The sequence below is a fragment of the Coturnix japonica genome, chromosome 6 (genome assembly GCF_054131305.1).
Source record: "Coturnix japonica strain WE chromosome 6, WE-NBRP24, whole genome shotgun sequence".
NCBI lineage: Eukaryota > Metazoa > Chordata > Aves > Galliformes > Phasianidae > Coturnix > Coturnix japonica.
This window is the reverse complement of record NC_140668.1, coordinates 26,127,081-26,142,830: the sequence shown is the minus strand read 5'-3', so window position 1 is coordinate 26,142,830 and position 15,750 is coordinate 26,127,081. Positions and strand designations below refer to the sequence as shown.

Sequence of the window (15,750 nt, the reverse complement as noted above, 5' to 3'; positions counted from 1 at the left end):
GGCTGAACAGAAATGCAAAACTGAGTTTTGGGGCAAAAAGCAGCCCTAGTCAGAGACTGCATAGCTCCAGGTCTGACCATCTTGTTTTGGATATGTTTCTTTAGGGGTAGGACAGAAGTAAAATCAAAAGTAGGTCATATTAGCTCACAGGCAGCACCAAGATTCCAAACTGTGCTGATAAATAGTGTAGGATGGTGAGAAAGCACAGTGCTGTTTGCCCTGGGCCCCTCACCGCAGTGCGAGGTGCAGCTGAGCCCCGCACAGTGCAGTGCAGTGGGCAGCGGCCTGGCTGAATGCTGCACTGAGGCTCTTTTCATAGCATGGATCTTCCAGCACTCCACATACACAGAGCCTTTCCTAGGAGGTCGCTACCTCCCTGTTATTTTGCACTTCCTTCCCAAAAAAGCTTCAAAGTCTGATTTTTAGCATGTATTTATTAGAAGTTTTTCTTGCTGTTCCAAAGCTTAGCAGAGTCACCACTCAAAACCCCAGCGTCACTGCAGGCTGCTAGGCTGAAGAAAGGAGGCGAGGGAAGCTTGGCTTTGCTGGGGTGGGGTGGGGGGGAGAGAAAATAAAGAGAAATCGGCCGAGCTTCAAAGGGCGCATTTCCATAATTGCCCTGTAACTTTGGCAAAATAAATCTGAAGGGCTGAGAAAAGCGCAATCTCTCAGATGAGTGCACTACAAAAGCCCCAGAGATCCCCGGTCCCACTTGTTACCATTCTAATTCAGTGAGAGAATTCGGTCCCTAACCTCGGCAACAAAAGCCATGAAATCACCGTCCTCCCATGCCGATAGCCCACTCCGAAAGAATAAGACCTTATCCAGCCTTTGTCTGCTTCCTGCCCACTAACATTCAGGACAAAACAGAATAGCATTAGGCAGGAGAACAACTGCCAGAGCAGCAGTGCGAGTCCGCAGCTCGGGTTCCCGTCCCGAAGACACGCGGTCCCGCGGGGACAGGGCTGTATTTATATTGGGTTTGTAACGACGGGCACTTTTTGCAGCACTGCTTGAATCTGCGTGTACCCCGTCTCAGCTCCTCAAATGAAATGCACACGAGTCCTACTTCAGAAATGGGAAAATACACTCCAGGAGCACTTCTAGGGCTTAACTCATCCCCTCCGTAGCGCCCACTCTTTACAAAAACAACACTGGCAGTTCTATATAGAACATTAGAAGGACGTGTCCCACTGGGATGGCTTTTCAAAACAAGGCCTGGCTTTGCTGCTGCGACCGCGGCCCAAACTTTGTGATTGCACGGAGAGAAGTGCAGACAAACATTGGGCCTTTTACAGCAAAGGCCCAATTCGCCGTCATTCGGCCCCTCTCTGACTTTTTTACTTTCTCAATAAGACGAGCTTTTGTGGCGATGTGCAGCGCGGACAATCGGGACAGCCTTATAAAGGGATTTAGAGGAGCGCACAAAGGGCGGCGGCGGCATCAAAGCCGGCCCAGCAGCACAATAGAGATGACATTTTTACATCCCAGGGCTCGGGCAGGCAGCGGCTGAATGCTGTGTCCATAGCAGTGTCAGTAAACAATGAGCAAAGTGGGAAAGGGGTGAAAACACAAGTCAAAATCTTTTTATTGAAGCCCCCTACACATTCATTGGGCATTTTTAGCCCTGCATTTGAAAGCTCTTCCATTTACTTACTCTCCAGATTCTCCTATTTAACTAACTGACTGATGATGGCTCCATTTTGATATCCTAAGAAAAGAATGGGAATTCTTCCTGAAGTGAATATATTAATTCATGGGATTTAATTGCATTTCATTGGCAGTAAAGAAAATATTAACTGCGTGCTACTGCCCTTAAAGGGACACCACCATCCTTAAAACCACCTTTAAGAGCCCCACGTAACAAACACCGGCCTTACCTGTAGTACCAGTTCTGCCTCTGGCTCTTGGGAGCAACATTCTCGTTTGCCAGTTTCCCTCATTTTGTTTATTTTTTGCACACCAGACATAGGCCGGAGCATGGTGTGCTTCCCAGCTGGTTTATCTCCCCATTCCTTGTGCATAGGTGCCTCAGTGCCAGCACAGGAGGTGTAAAACCAGAGGTCTAACCCCCTCCTTGAGCCACTCGGGTAATCTCAGTGGCTGCACCGGACACCAGCAGGGAAGGTGTGAGCACTGGCATTTGCTTGCCCTGGATTTTAGTTTTTATTTTTTCTGCAATTATATGAACACATTTCTGTTAGCTTTAGGCTTTGAGTATGCAGGAGGGAAGCTGTCTATCAGGCGTACATTTCTGGCACTGTCTTTTCTGGGAATCACTGGTAAAAGTCTCCATCCAAGAACTCGGGCACGAAGGCTGCTGTTCAATATCCATCTTGAATGTCCATTTTCATTACATTATTTTGGGAGAGGGATGGTCTAACCTCGCAGTGAAGCTTGTGCTTCTCTTGGAAGCAAGTTAGACTGTAATAGAGCAAATTGATGTTTTACTCCTTGTATCTAATTTCACATTACATCTATGTTTTTAGACACTTAAATTTCACTGCTAAAGTATCTTGAGTATCCCATAGCCTGGTGTGAGTTATACTAATGATTGCTGAGAAATTCAATAGAGTGAGTCATGTATTTTCTAGGCAGAGAGAGAGACATATCTTCCTTCTACTGTTTTGCTTGAAAACAGGTATAATATGAATGTATTAAAACCTCAGTTTCACACGTACCCAGCAAGTAATTTTATTCCAGCCTGGCTAGCTGGCCTACTGACATGCATTTTCACCACTGCTAAAAATAATGAGGAATCCAAGTGACACACATTTACGGGTAGGAGTGCCATCAGATCCCTTGACCTAATTGAGCATGCCTACACACCTTAGAGTGTTTTGCATAACCAACTTAGACAGCAGGAACATTTCCAACCGGATTGATTGACATATTTTATTTCTAACTTAAGCTTAATCGTGACCAAGAATGATTCATTTATACCTTTCAAACTTGGGAATTGACACGGGAGACAACCAAGCTGCAGACTCCAGAGTAAGCAATTGCACGAAGGAAAGGAAAATAGATATTAATATAGTTTATTAACCTTCTTAGCTGCCGAGATTGATGTAATCAAATGGATTAATTAGCTGGTGGGAGAGTTTCTTTATTATATAAAATAAACGTCCAACGGGATTGTTTGGATGGGAAGGTTTTGTCCCAAATCACTCCCCCAGCAAACCCTCCACAGAAGGGAGGAGTGGGCTGTTGTATTTTTTATAAACCAGGTGGCCAAGGGCTCATCTCCCCTCAATAACCCAACGACTCCCGAGCTGTGAGAGCTCTGGCTCTTAAGGCACAAAAACTGCCTTCAGATAAATAGCAGAGCTTTCCATGTGCCGTGCCTCAACCAGGAACAAAGCCGAATAGATCAGACTGTAATAAAAGTGCTCTTTCCAGCACGCGTGTGTGTGGCTGCTCTATGCTGAAAATGTCCTTTAGCACTTTTTAACCATATTCTCTAGTGTGTCAGCAAAGAGACTCCATCAGAGTATTTAACATTGCTGGGAGCAAAGGAATAAAGTGGAGTCACTGTTGATTATTACTCATTAGCCACAAGGACATCCACTTAACATGTGAATAAATGAATGACACCATGTCCTAATGGAAATGGCCTCGGTGTACCTTTAAGCAAAATGTTGTTTAATATCTTCCATTTGCTGAATAGAAAAGAGGCCTGTTGGACATGCATAGTTAGCAAGCAGCCATTGTTGCTTTGTTCCAATATCAGCATTGAATAAAAAAAGACGTTGTCCCGAGTGCAGCCAGTTACCCCCAAAAACGTGGGGGAGCAGCACAGCCTCCTCCTCGCTCTGCAGACTTAGAAATCCACCAGCATTGCAAAGGGTTAATATCTGTAAAGCAAATGAACCCTGAGAAGGTGCGTGTTCTTCATTATGCAGCTTTACATTCAAACATATAAAACAAAGAGCATCTGATATCTTTATTGGTTCTCTTAGATAAAATGCAAGCAAGTTATAAGCCTTAATTTTCTTATTACCATTTGTTAACAAGGAAGATAACGCTCTCCAAAGTATTTGATTAGGACTCCCTTTGATTTGTATCTCGTTATGATTTTCAGGGCATATATTTTTGTATTACTCTGATAGTTTTTGTATTACACTGATAGTTCTGATCAAAGCGATAAAAAGAGTTGTTTTAAAAAGTGTAAGTGTGAACCGTGCAGGTAAAGCACACAATCTGAGCAGCCTCTGAAGGCTCCGTGCTGGAGCACGCTGGGGAACCAAACCACAGTGATGCACGTCCCTATCCGAGAGCCGTGGGCTGGGAGCCCTTCTGCTCTCCAGCCCCTCAGCAGGAACTTTCGTCATTTGCAACTTTTTTTCTTTCAGTTTCTAAAACGTAGCTACCGGGAGCAGTTGGGTATAATGCTAAAGCCATTTACTGTATCGAATATCGAAATGCTCGTCATCAGATCCCTACCAGAATAAATACCCCTTTCCAGCTTTAACTTCCCGAGGAAAATGAAAGCAAGTGCGTGCGCTGACGCGTCGGATTTGGGGGGGGTGGGGGGGGGGGTTATTTTCATGCCCGTTCCGATTCCCGGCCGTAAAAACTACGCGTGTGTCGGGGGCCTTTTCCTCATCGTTTCCGTTTCTCCTGCACAGAACCGGCTCCGCTGGGCACCTCTCGGCACGGGGCCGCCTCCTGCCCTGCCCCACGCTGCCCGCTCGGCCCCGCACGGCCACCAGCCCCAGCCCCGTCCCACCGCTCCGCACTGCGCTCCTCGGGCTCAGGAAGGCGCGGGCAGGAGATGATTACATCAATCAGTGTCAGGGCCGGGAGCCGTGATTTATGAATATGCATAATGAGCTCTCACCTTTGAGAAGGACTAGCTAGGGAGATAATTGATTAGACAGGAAAAGAGCAGCCAGCAGCGAGGAGGGAGGAGGAGAGGCCTCTCCGAGCTGTCGCGGGCCGGGCTGGGGCTGCGGGAGGCCGTCAGACTGTGCGAGTGATCGCTAAAAAAAAATACACGAGCGGGGTTTTGAACGCTGTGTTGATACACAGATCGCGGGATGTTTCCTCACCAAATGAATGGGAATTTTCTCCACTCGGGGAACCCCACGAGCACCACCACGGCTGCTGTTCCCCGGGGAGCCGCAGCTCCCGGCGGCTGTCACAGCGCTGCGGCCGAGCTCAGCACCAGCACCCCGTGAGCGGGGGATGCTGCGATGCCGGGCGGGTCGGGGGGGGCACTCATTTTCCCTCTCATTATTTACTTCCACCCCCGTTTTAATCGTCTGTCTGACCACTGGGTGAAAGTTTCTATGGAAAAGCTACCGGGACGCCCAGAGGAAGGGGATGTGGAAATTTGCCTGTAGCTCTCACCCCCAGCCCTCCCGTTTTACATGCCATTAATCTTTTTTTTTTTTTTTTTTTTTCCCCTTTCTTTTTCCCTCAGCAAGAACTGGCAAAGGGGAAAGCAAAGATACAAAGTGCAGAGAGACGGGGTAACATTTACATGAGAAACAATCCGCTCTCCGGCACCCACCCACGGCGCTTCCTCTCGTTTCAGGAGCTGTCGGAGCGCAGGAAGGGAACGGTTCCTGGCAGAGGAACAACACTGCGAGGAGGCAGACGCGTTTCCAGGGCCGGAGAGAACGTATGTGAGAAGGGGACGTGGGGGGAATGGGACCGACGGCCTCACTGGGGCACGCGGCCTGCATGGGGACGGGGCTGCGGGACACGCGATCCACACACACACACACACACACACACGTACGGATATAGGTGTGAGCACACACACACACACTAGTAATGCTGCCTACTGACGCCGAGAACGTAAGATGCAGTTTATGGGCCTAGCGCAACCCGCTCCTATAAATAATACATTCCGATCACCGTGGCCTCAAAATGTCAATACCGCGCAGCCCCGCACATTTGCATATCTCCAACTGTCTCAACTTGAAGCATGTCAGCTATGTGCTTCTGTTTGTACTTTAACTTCATCCCAGCTCCGGCCGAGCCCCCCACCCCCTTATCCCCCATCCCCCCGCCTCTCCGTCACGCAGCGATCCCGGGGCAGCGGGGTTCACTGCGGGACGGGGCGCGGGGGCCGAGCTCAGCGCGGGGTTCCCTGCGGGGCACGGCCGGACCGAGCCCCCTCTCTGAACGCCCCGCAGCGCCCTCCGCCTCCCCAGCGCTACCACCGCCAGGGGGAGCTGCGGCTCCAGGGACAGCGTGGGGCCGCCGGTCGTGCCCCGCTCTCAGCCCGGCCCGGAGCTCCCGCAGCCGCCCGGCCCCGCAAAGCAGCGACCGCGGAACCGAGAGGCGGCTGTAGGCAAAAAGTGGCAACCGTGTCTTTATTAGCCAAAAATAGATACTTTCTCGTACAATTTGGTTCACACTTATGTACAGGTTTGACGGTATGTACAAAACCAAACAAACAACCGGGAAAAAAATAAAAAAGAAAGACCGAGACACCGAACGGACGCTCACGGGACTTCCACCAACCAACCGCACGGCCCGGTACCCGGGGGAGCACAGAAGCGGGGCTGTATTATTATTATTATTATTATTCGGTTTTGTTTGTTTTTTTGTTTTTTTTTTTCCTTTTCCTTTTTAGTTTCCCCATACGGACATGCGTAACGTCGTAACTATACAGAGATTTTCTTTTTACAATCATTACAACAACGATTTAAAAAAAAAAAAAAAAAAAAAAAAAGAACTAAGACGATGACAGCGCCGATAGAACCATGGCGGCATCGAGCTGGTTCTGGGGCCTGGAGAAACAAAAACGACACACATACACACACACACAAAAAAAAATAGATTTAATTGGCTTCAGCTCGGGCTGGGCCGCCGTGGGCTCCGCTGTTATAAGTAAGCGCTATTTTTGTCGGTGTTGTTTGGAAATCAGTTCAAAATACAACAAGTTGTAGGGGCGGCACAGCGAGAGGCTGCGGCCGCTCGGGTACAGCGGGGCCGTTCGTGCAGCTCCCAGCAAAGCCCCTCGCTGCCCCCCGCACCCCCGCCCCGGCCGCGCTCTGCCCGCTCTGCCCTCCGGCCCCGAGCGCGGCTCATCCCGCACGGAGCGGCCCCGCCGAGGGAAGCACCGCACGGAGCGGCCGCGCACCGCCGTGTGCCCGCGCCCTCCGGAGCAGTCTCTTACCGCCTCTGCACTGGCTGGAAAGCTGTCTTTATTAACTTTTTCTCTACTTCCAAGGCACTAGATCGATCTAAAAAGAGAAGAAAACAGAGCGTTCCTTTATAGCTCCCGAAGTATTCGCCCCATCCCTGAATTAAGCCGCTCGACTCGAGATCCCTCCTCGCCGATTCGAGAGCGCGACAAAAACGACGGCGGCTCCGCCGTCTCTCGGGGGTAAAAAAGAACCAAACGGGAACGAGCCGAGAGCCGCCCGCACTCACGGCCGGGCCCTGCCCCGGCTCCGCGTCCCTCCGCGCAAACCCCGCGCAATCCCCGCGCACGGCCTGTCCGCCGCCGCCACCTGCGCCCGACGGCCGCCTCGAAACCCAGCGCAGCGCCCGCCCGCCCCGCGCGTCCCTCAGCGGTCACCTGCTCCTGCTCCGGGGGGCTCCGCGCTCGGCGCCTGCTCCGCGGGCCGAGGGAAGGCGGCGGCGGCGGCGGCGGCGGGGGCGGCCCCCAGCCCCAGCAGGTGCGGAGTGTTCAGTAAGGCCAGCGGGTGCGGGGCCGCGTGGTGGTGCGGGGAGGCGGCCGGGAAGGCGCGGTTGGTCCAGTTGGGGAACTTGCCCAGCGGGCAGGAGGAGACGAGTCTGTGGGGCGGCGGGGGGGGCAGAGGAAGCGGCTGGGGGGCGGCCGCCGGCGGGGAGCCGGGAGACTTGCGGGGGTTGTCCGGGCTGGTGGCCGTTTCGGCCAGCGACCAGATCTTGGGCTTCGGCACGGTGCCGGCCGAAGCGGCGTCCGTCGGGGAGGAGGCGGCCGAAGAGGAGGCGGAGGAGGGGGGCGAGAGGTGCGGCGGCGGCGGAGGCGGCGGAGCGGGCGGCGGAGGCTCGGGGCCGGCGGAGGGCAGCTCGCAGGGCGGGCGACGGTGGTGGCGGTGGTGACGGAGGTGGTGGTGGCGGAGGCGGAGCGGATCCGCGGCGGCTGCGGCGGCCGGGCCGAGGTAGCGCTCCTCGGAGCCGGGCAGGTCCTCGAAGCCCTCGGAGCCCTCCGAGTCCGTCTTGGAGTCGGAGTGCAGCAGGTCCGCGTCCTGCAGCTCGTCCTCCAGCTCGTCCTTGGCGCTCTCGATGTTCTCGGTGTCGATGTTCTCCAGGTCGATCTCCTCCTCGTCCTCCCTCTTGTCCTCTTCCCCCTCGTGGTCGCTGCCGTAGGAGTTGCCCTCCTCGTCCGTCCTGCTGCGGGGGGCCCAGGTCATCTTGTTCTCCTTCTTGAGCCGCCGCCGCGCGTTGGCGAACCAGGTGGAGACCTGGGTGAGGGTCATCTTGGTGATGATGGCCAGCATGATCTTCTCGCCCTTAGTGGGGTACGGGTTCTTGCGGTGCTCGTTGAGCCAGGCCTTGAGCGTGCTGGTGCTCTCGCGGGTGGCGTTCTTGGGCCGCGACGGGTCCCCGAACTGGTACTGCCCGTAGGGGTAGAAAGCGGGGTGGTGGTGCGGGAAGGCGGCGTGCTGCACCCCGGGGCTCTCCTTCAGCTCGTACTGCGCGCCCTGCAGCGAGAGGGAAGGGGCAGCGGGCTGAGGCGGCGCGGAATCGGCCCGACCGAACGGCCCCGGATCGGCCCGACCCGCTCCTTCGCCCCGCCGCCGCGGAACCTCCGGGCGCTCCGGGGCCCCGCGCCGCGCTCCGCTCCCGCACCGTCCGACCGCGCCGGGCCGGGCCCGGGGAACAAAGCGCCCCGCACCCGGCACCCCCCCGCCCCGGTCCCGGGGGTCTCTTACCAGCTGCGGGAAGATGGGCAGTTCGGCGGCGTAGGGCAGGAAGGCTCCGTAGCCCTGAGCGGCGGCGGCGGCGGCGTAGGGCGCACCGTACATGGAGGAGAGCACGTTGGAAAGGGTCCCGGACGGGGCCAGCTCCGCGCCGCCTCGGGAGCCGCCGCTGCCCGGGCGCTCGGCGGGGTACAGCGGCCTGATGTATTGGTAGCCCAGCTGCGGGAACGACATGGTGCGGGGGGGGGGGGGAATGGGGAGGGGGGAAGGGTAGGGAGGGGGGGGAGCAGAAGGGAAGAAGGGAGAGAAAGGGCAGCGAGCGGCGGGGCTGGCCGCGGGGCCGCCGGCTCAGCTCAGCGCTCAGCGCCCGCAGCCGGCTCCGGGCCGCATCGGGAGCGGAGCTCGGAGGCCGCGGCTCCCGCCTGGCTGCGGCCGCGCTGAGCGCCGCGCGCTGCTTTCTTCTCGCACTTTTCCTATTGATCTGAGTGGACCCAGGTCAGGTCCTAACAGATTGCCTGAGATTATTGGGACTCCGGGCTCTGATTGACATTTCTAGTCTCCCGCAAGCCCCTCCTATTTCTTTTAAGTCTCTCTCTCTCTCTCTCTCTCTCTCCCTCTGCCTCTCTCTCTCTCTGCCCGGAGCTGCTCTCGCCGGGTTTGTCACCGGCTCCTTCTTTCTCTCTCTTTCTTTTTTTTCTTCTTCTTCTTTTTTTTTTTTTCCTAAATCTGTTTACTGACGTCGCGCTCTTTTATTTGAGTTGCTTTCCAATCTCGTTTTAGCAATCGCCAATCAGTTGTGTGTTTTACAGAGGTTTAACCCTGCCTCATGGCATTCTAATTATATAGAGACAGATTTAGATATAATTTCTCCCGGACCCCCCCCCCTCCCCTCTCAGTGCCGGGTGTCGGCCACGAGTGGCACACAGGAGAGACGGCAGAAGTTGTGACGTTTAATAATAAAGGTTCCCCCTGTCCCCCCCCTCTACCCCCTCCCTTCCACCTCCCCCCCGGCTCTTTCAGCTTTCCAGATGTACAGCCCTGCGCTGCCCCGGTGCGTTTGGGGCTCTTTATGAAGATATTCCCACCTCGCCCCCTCCCCGGCTCTACCAGCGGTCGCATCGTCCAATACAGCTTTAAAAGTGCACTCCGTTTAAGAAATAACAGTTTAAAAATAAGCATTTCCAAAGGTACCCTGAGCGTTCTCCCGCTGTCCGGAGTATGGAAGGAGCTCTTTGCGTTTGTCTGGGCGAACAGTGGGCAGATACAGTAGAAAAGCGAAGTTAATTTTCCTCCTAATAAGGGACTTCAAAGAGTTGTAGGTCACAATTTTACATCAAAGGCAGAAAAGGAGGCAAATTAAAATCTTAACAAAGGAGAGACGGGAGCAGCCCTCTGGGCCATTAGTAAATAAGTGGTGTGAAAAAAGGGACAATGACAGGCGCTGGAATTAAACTCATTAACACCTTTTTGTCTTGGTGCGAAATCTCTAATTAGGAAATTTATGATCATTTTGCTTATTCCCTCTGTTCTGAATCACTACAAGGCTCCGAAGGAAGGACCTGAACGTGCTGCTTTGGCAAAGGCAGTGCTGGAAAGAGCCATGGGGAGGGAGGCGAGATGTACTTTAATTACTGGATCAGGCTTTTTGTGGCCGACACACGTGAAGTTTCAGTTCTCTCTCCCTTCACTTCGCCCCCCGCCTTCAACCCCCCATCCTCCCCCCTGGCTCCCGAAGGCGTCCCGGGCTGGCAGGGCCGGAGGAGAGGGGGGCACCCGGCCCGAGGCGGGGGGGAACCGAGCGCCGTTCTCTGCTCTTGGAAACCAAGAGGGGGGTGAGGGGTTGAGAAGGGGGGGGCTGTTCCTTTCTCGGTTTTTATTTTATATTTCTTTGTATTGTAAAGTTTGGAGGCTCTTCCCATGAGCGCCCTCCGTCCCCAAACCCGGGTGGGTTTCTCTCATGGCAACGCTCCTTCCGCGTCCTCACGGTGGTTTTTTATAACTGAGTTTCCTTCAAAATGAAATTCATGTCAGATTACACAGTTAAGGGAATCGACCTTGATAGCGGGCTATAATAAAACTCTATCGGCTTGTAATAAATGCGGATTATAGCAAAGCAAGCTCCGGAATTAAAATTCCACGAATCAATATATGAAAATCTGTAGGAAACATCTCTAATCGTATTAAGTTCATCTTTATAGCATTTCCTATCTGCTAATCTAGTGCAAAGCAAGGCTGGGGCGGAATTTATTTCCTTCCACTCAACGTCGCTCCCGTAATGGGTTCTGACGGTACGACGCGATGGAGATAACAACACGAAATTCGGTTCTACGTTTATTTCTCCGTAATTCAAAAGCAAAACGCGGAGCTCAACCCCCGTCCTCATCCGCCGTCAACTTTGCTGAGCGCAGCGGGGCAGTGCCGGCCGAGCTCGGATGGGAGAAGGGGCTGGCGGGACCCGGCGAAGCCCCGCTGTGTTCCCGCAGAGCCCGGCCTCGTCCTCCGCGGCTCCGTCCGTCCCCAGCTGCCGTGCGGGGCCGGCGGGGAGAGAGGAACGTACGGGTGCGAACGGCTGCGGGGCAGGGCGAGGGAGAGGGGTGGGTTAATGGGAAAGAGACGGGAGGGAAACGTCTCTCTAGCAAACGGGCTGGAAGAGAAATCTGTGGCGCTTGGCTCGGGGGGAGAGGAAAAGCGGAGAAACGGCAAACGGTGGGAGCGGGGAGAGGGGACGGTGATCTCGCTGCGGTACCGGGGGGGTGGGGGTCGGAGCGGTGAGAGCCGTCCGCACGCAGAGGCCGCGGGGCGGGCGGCGCCGCCGGGGGAGCTCCGGGACGGAGCGGAGAGAGCGGGGCCGGAGGGAGCCGCGGAGGGGCGGCAGCGGGCGGCTCGTCCTGCGGGAGGCCGGCAGGAGCCGTGCGGGGCCCGACGGCCCCGGGGCGGAGGCAGACGGCGCGGCGGAGCGCGGCTCGGCCGGACGGACACGTGTCTTCTGGCCGGGACCTGTCAAAGCCGGGAGAGCGGCTCCTGATTTATTACCCCAAACACACCCCCCCGCCCGCCCGTCCGCCCGCCCGCCCGCCTCCCTCCCTCCTTCCCTCCCCCCGGCCCCGCCGCCCGCGCTTCCCGGCGCGCTCACACGCTCGCTGAGCTCCAACTTAAACCCGGCGCTGGGGTTCCCCGAGCCCGGAGCCGTCCCCGGGGCTGTGGCCGCTCCCGGGCCCCCCCGGCCGCCGTCGGTGGGCGGCAGCGTTCCGCCGGATGCCTCCCGGTCCCGGACCCCGTTCCTTCTGCCCACGCTTCCCGGTCGCGGGTGACGGAGGGGACGCGTGGACGGATCCGGAGGTGGCCGAGGCTCGGAGCTGCCCGCTGGAGGGCCGAGGGGAACGGACAAGTGGGCTGAGGAGAGGGGCCGCAGTCAAAAAAGAGTTAAAAAAATAGAAGGAAAGATCAAAGAGCCGGGTAAAAGACTCTTCAAATTACGCGTTTGAAGCTTTTCCATAATTCCAAGGCGACAGATAGATAACAAGCTGCACATTCCTTATCACATATGGAATCAATCTGAAAGGAGTCTCTTGATCAGAATCTGTTAATTGCAGTGACATATGATTTGGAAAGAAAACACAATTAATGACCCTTCATGTTAGGGCTTTGGGAAGAGGCCACTGACAATCTGCGCACTGCAACCAACGGCAACTTTCGTATTGTTACGAGCAGTGGTAGCGGTAAAGTAATGCAGGGAGACAGTCCTGGAGCCCCACCACTGCTCCCCGTTCCTTTTACGGCTTCTCGAGAGGGGGAGGAGAGCAGAAAGGGACGGGAGCGGGTGCGCCTTCCTTCAAGGTTTGGGGAGCCAAAATGATTTAGTACCTTGTCTGTAAATCTAATGACCTAAGGTGAGAAAAAATACTTCATCTTTTATTATTACCATTTGTGGTGAGCGTTACCAGGAAACAGCAGAGCCCGTTTGAAATGGTAAATATATGTCGCCATTTAAAAGCCATTATTGGTGAGGTTCCCCCTAAGGGAGGGCAGTGCTCGCACCCCACAGCCCAAACCCTAAACCCCGCAGCCCGGCCGGCCCGGGTTGGCAGCGCCCCTGGGAGTTGCCGGGAGGGGATGGAGGGAGAGAGGTTCATTTGAAGGTTATAAAACGCACACTTTAATAGGATCGAAGTGAAATTAGTTAATAAGAAAATGCTGGCCAGAAGCTCTCCGGGCTTTTAAGTGCTCTCCAGGCCATTTAGGGAAATTGAATAAGAACTGACTCCGTTACCTGCAGCCCCAACTATTATCTCCAGTTCTGCACGGAGGCGAGAAGGGAAAAATAGCGCCTGAGAGACCCGGAGTCCCGCACGCCTCCCGCCAGCAGATTTCCTCCACAAATAACGTCCCCCATCTCCTCCTCCCCTTTCCTTTCTGCCCTGGAGGGACGAGGCCGCCGGGGATGCTCGGGCTCCGCTCGGGCCACGCCGGCACCTCGGGGTTATTCTTTCCCTTCCATGTCTTGGAGCTTTTCCCACCGTTGTGGTGCTTTGAGTTCGGGCTGTTGCCAGCGGGTCGGTATGTTGTGTTACCGAACTTCCTATCTGCTCTCTTTCTCCCTCCCTTTAAACTTTATCGTTTTTCGAGGTGTTAATAAAACCTTTCCTTTGGTAAATCGTTCATTAGAAACCCCACCGAAACCTGGAAAGATTTCAGAAAATGGAACAGAGCTCGGGAACGGGTGGCTGGGAGGAGGCTTTTGTCCAAAAAACGCAGAGTTGCCTCGAATCTTAGGAAACATTAATCTTTATAGGAATTTGTGATTCATATCTGCGGTTTGACCGTTCAGGTGATTTATAACCTGTTAGTGCCATTCGCTAATTTTATGCCAATATATTTCACACTCACGGCGTGATTTTCCATCGCCCCTAGAGAGGAGCGGCCGCTGCGAGCAGTGCCGGCACCTCCGTGAGCCCACTCAGGGCCGGACCGGGTCCCTTCGCTCCTCGGGGCGGCCCGGACACCCGCCGGGCCCCGGTAGCAGGCGGGGAGAGGAGCGGCCCCGACGGGGCCGTGGTGCCCATCGGACAGCTTCGTGCTGTTTGTCGGTCGGGTTATTAGCTGGAGGGGAGAACACGGGCAAAGAAAAGAAGCGGCAGCTGTTCCGAAGATAACGCTGCTCTGCGTCTAATCTTGTGACACAATCATTAATTACTATTGTATTAATTATTATTTTTTCCCAAGCAGCCCCTGCCCGGAAGAGCCGACAGCCCGCAGCTGCTGGGCGCCGGGGCTCTGTGTTAGGAGCGGTGCCCCCATCCGCTCCCGGTAACTGTGCGGTCTCGGTGCCTCATTTGGCGGCCAGAGATTGCTGCGCCTTCAACCTGGACACGGCGATACCGACAGCGATAAAATAACGCGGATGCCAAACTCTTTGTTCGCATTCCGTCCAAACTTTTGGAGAGCGATGGCGCGATCGCTTTATTTGCTCTTCATCCCGTGGATGCTGCCTTAGATCAGTCGCAAACAAGCATTGATTTTATGGTAAAGTCACTTTGGGATGGGAATGAGTAACTCCAGGCAGTGCTATCACTGTATTACATGGAAATGGCCCAGGTAACAAGATGAACATTGATTCAGCATTATGTTTGATCAATAATGAAATAAGTAACTTCAGGGCCAAATTAAAATGCAAGCTGGCTTAACGCTGCCAGCTTCTGGGCTAAGTGACAAGGCTAATTCAGCAGGGAAATGGCAATATTTGCATTAGAGGCTGCATCTGTTGTGCGGTGAAAGAGCCTGGGTCTGCCGTAACGCCGAGGGGAGCTGCGGGCAGCTGAGTGGGGCCGGGCCGGGCCGCCCCGTCGGGCTGCGCTCCTGCGAGCAACGGGCGGTGGTCGGTGGTCCCACACCGGGGGGAAACGCGCTGTTAGCAGCTCCTCGGTCCCCCGGCTCTAACCACGGGGAGTGCGGGATGCGAGAGGGGAAAGGGAAGGGATTTAAGGGATGAGTAGGAGCGTGAGGAGCGCTGCCCGGCCCGCTGGCCTTTGGCCGCTTGATCCGCTGTTTTCTCCATGGCCGGTTTTTACAGCTCTGCCATCATTACTGAAACCGTGACACGCATCGATTTCCAGTAGGGATGCTCGCCTGCAGCTGGCCGGCCTCGGGCACGGGGCCCGGAACCCCGCGTCCAGCCTCGGGGGGTGGGGGGAGGGAGGAGGGATGCTGCCGGGTGGAGCCTCGCGTGGGAGCTCGGCAGGGTCCGCGCGTGGGAGCGGCAGGAGGGCCCTGCACGCCCTTCTGCCAAGTTTGGCAGAGAACTTTTAAACATTTCCTCGAGCACAGGGAAGAGAAGTTAAAAAATAGGAGAGCTGTCCTGAGAAGCGCAAGAACTGCCCGAGCGCTGCCCCGGCGTCTCCGGGGGGAAGCACGGAGCGGGCTGCGCCGGGCAGATACGAGCGGCAGCCGCCTCCGCTCCCCCCCTCGCCTTACGCGGCTCAGGCGCGGCCGCTGCCGATCGCTCCGCGGGGCGGAGGGTCCGTTCTACGTAAGGGCCGCGCGGGCGGAGCGGGGCGGGGCGGCCGCGGGCGGGAGTGGAGCGGGACTCTCCGCGGGTGCGGATCTCGGGGTGGCCCGGCCCGGTTCGGCGCAGCACTAAGAGCAACACGCGGCTCCGCTCCGTCCCCGCGGTCTGTGCGGGGCTGCCGGAACCGTAAGGAAAAACAGATGAATAGGGGCAAGTCTGGAAATTGTTACATAGTTCACTTTAAAGGCCGAATGGATTTTATGTTGAGGGGTAAACGCAAACCCATCCACTAAAGTCAGACGTGCCTTCTTTTTCAGGGCTAATGGAATGAGTCATCGACAGGGTGGATTATTTAAAGCGCCATGTGAGTCTATA

At 55.5% G+C, this 15,750-nt stretch overlaps 1 protein-coding gene and 1 long non-coding RNA gene across 2 annotated transcripts in view; one reads left to right on the top strand and one right to left on the bottom strand.

Annotated features, from left to right (window-relative positions):
• LOC146760534 (uncharacterized) overlaps window positions 1-15,750 on the top strand; it is a 115,379-nt gene that overhangs the window by 10,694 nt on the left and 88,935 nt on the right. The window contains exon 3 of the long non-coding RNA XR_014947750.1: window positions 5,540-5,626. This is a non-coding gene — a long non-coding RNA (uncharacterized LOC146760534). The remainder of the gene's footprint in view (window positions 1-5,539; window positions 5,627-15,750) is intronic.
• On the bottom strand, window positions 6,300-9,353 carry IRX3 (iroquois homeobox 3). Its single transcript, XM_015873482.2, has 4 exons — window positions 8,883-9,353; window positions 7,541-8,651; window positions 7,136-7,202; window positions 6,300-6,746 (listed from the first exon to the last, which is right to left on the bottom strand). The coding sequence occupies exons 1-4, from the start codon at window positions 9,102-9,104 to the stop codon at window positions 6,692-6,694; spliced, it is 1,455 nt and encodes a 484-aa protein (XP_015728968.2). The 5' UTR covers window positions 9,105-9,353; the 3' UTR covers window positions 6,300-6,691.

Coding starts and splice junctions, on each gene's coding strand:
- IRX3 (XM_015873482.2), bottom strand. CDS start 9,104: ATGTCGTTCCCGCAGCTGGGCTACCAATACATCAGGCCGCTGTACCCC. Junction 7,203..7,540: donor GCCCCCCGGAGCAGGAGCAG/GTGACCGCTGAG, acceptor TTCTCTTTTTAG/ATCGATCTAGTGCCTTGGAA. Junction 6,747..7,135: donor TTCCAGCCAGTGCAGAGGCG/GTAAGAGACTGC, acceptor TTGTTTCTCCAG/GCCCCAGAACCAGCTCGATG.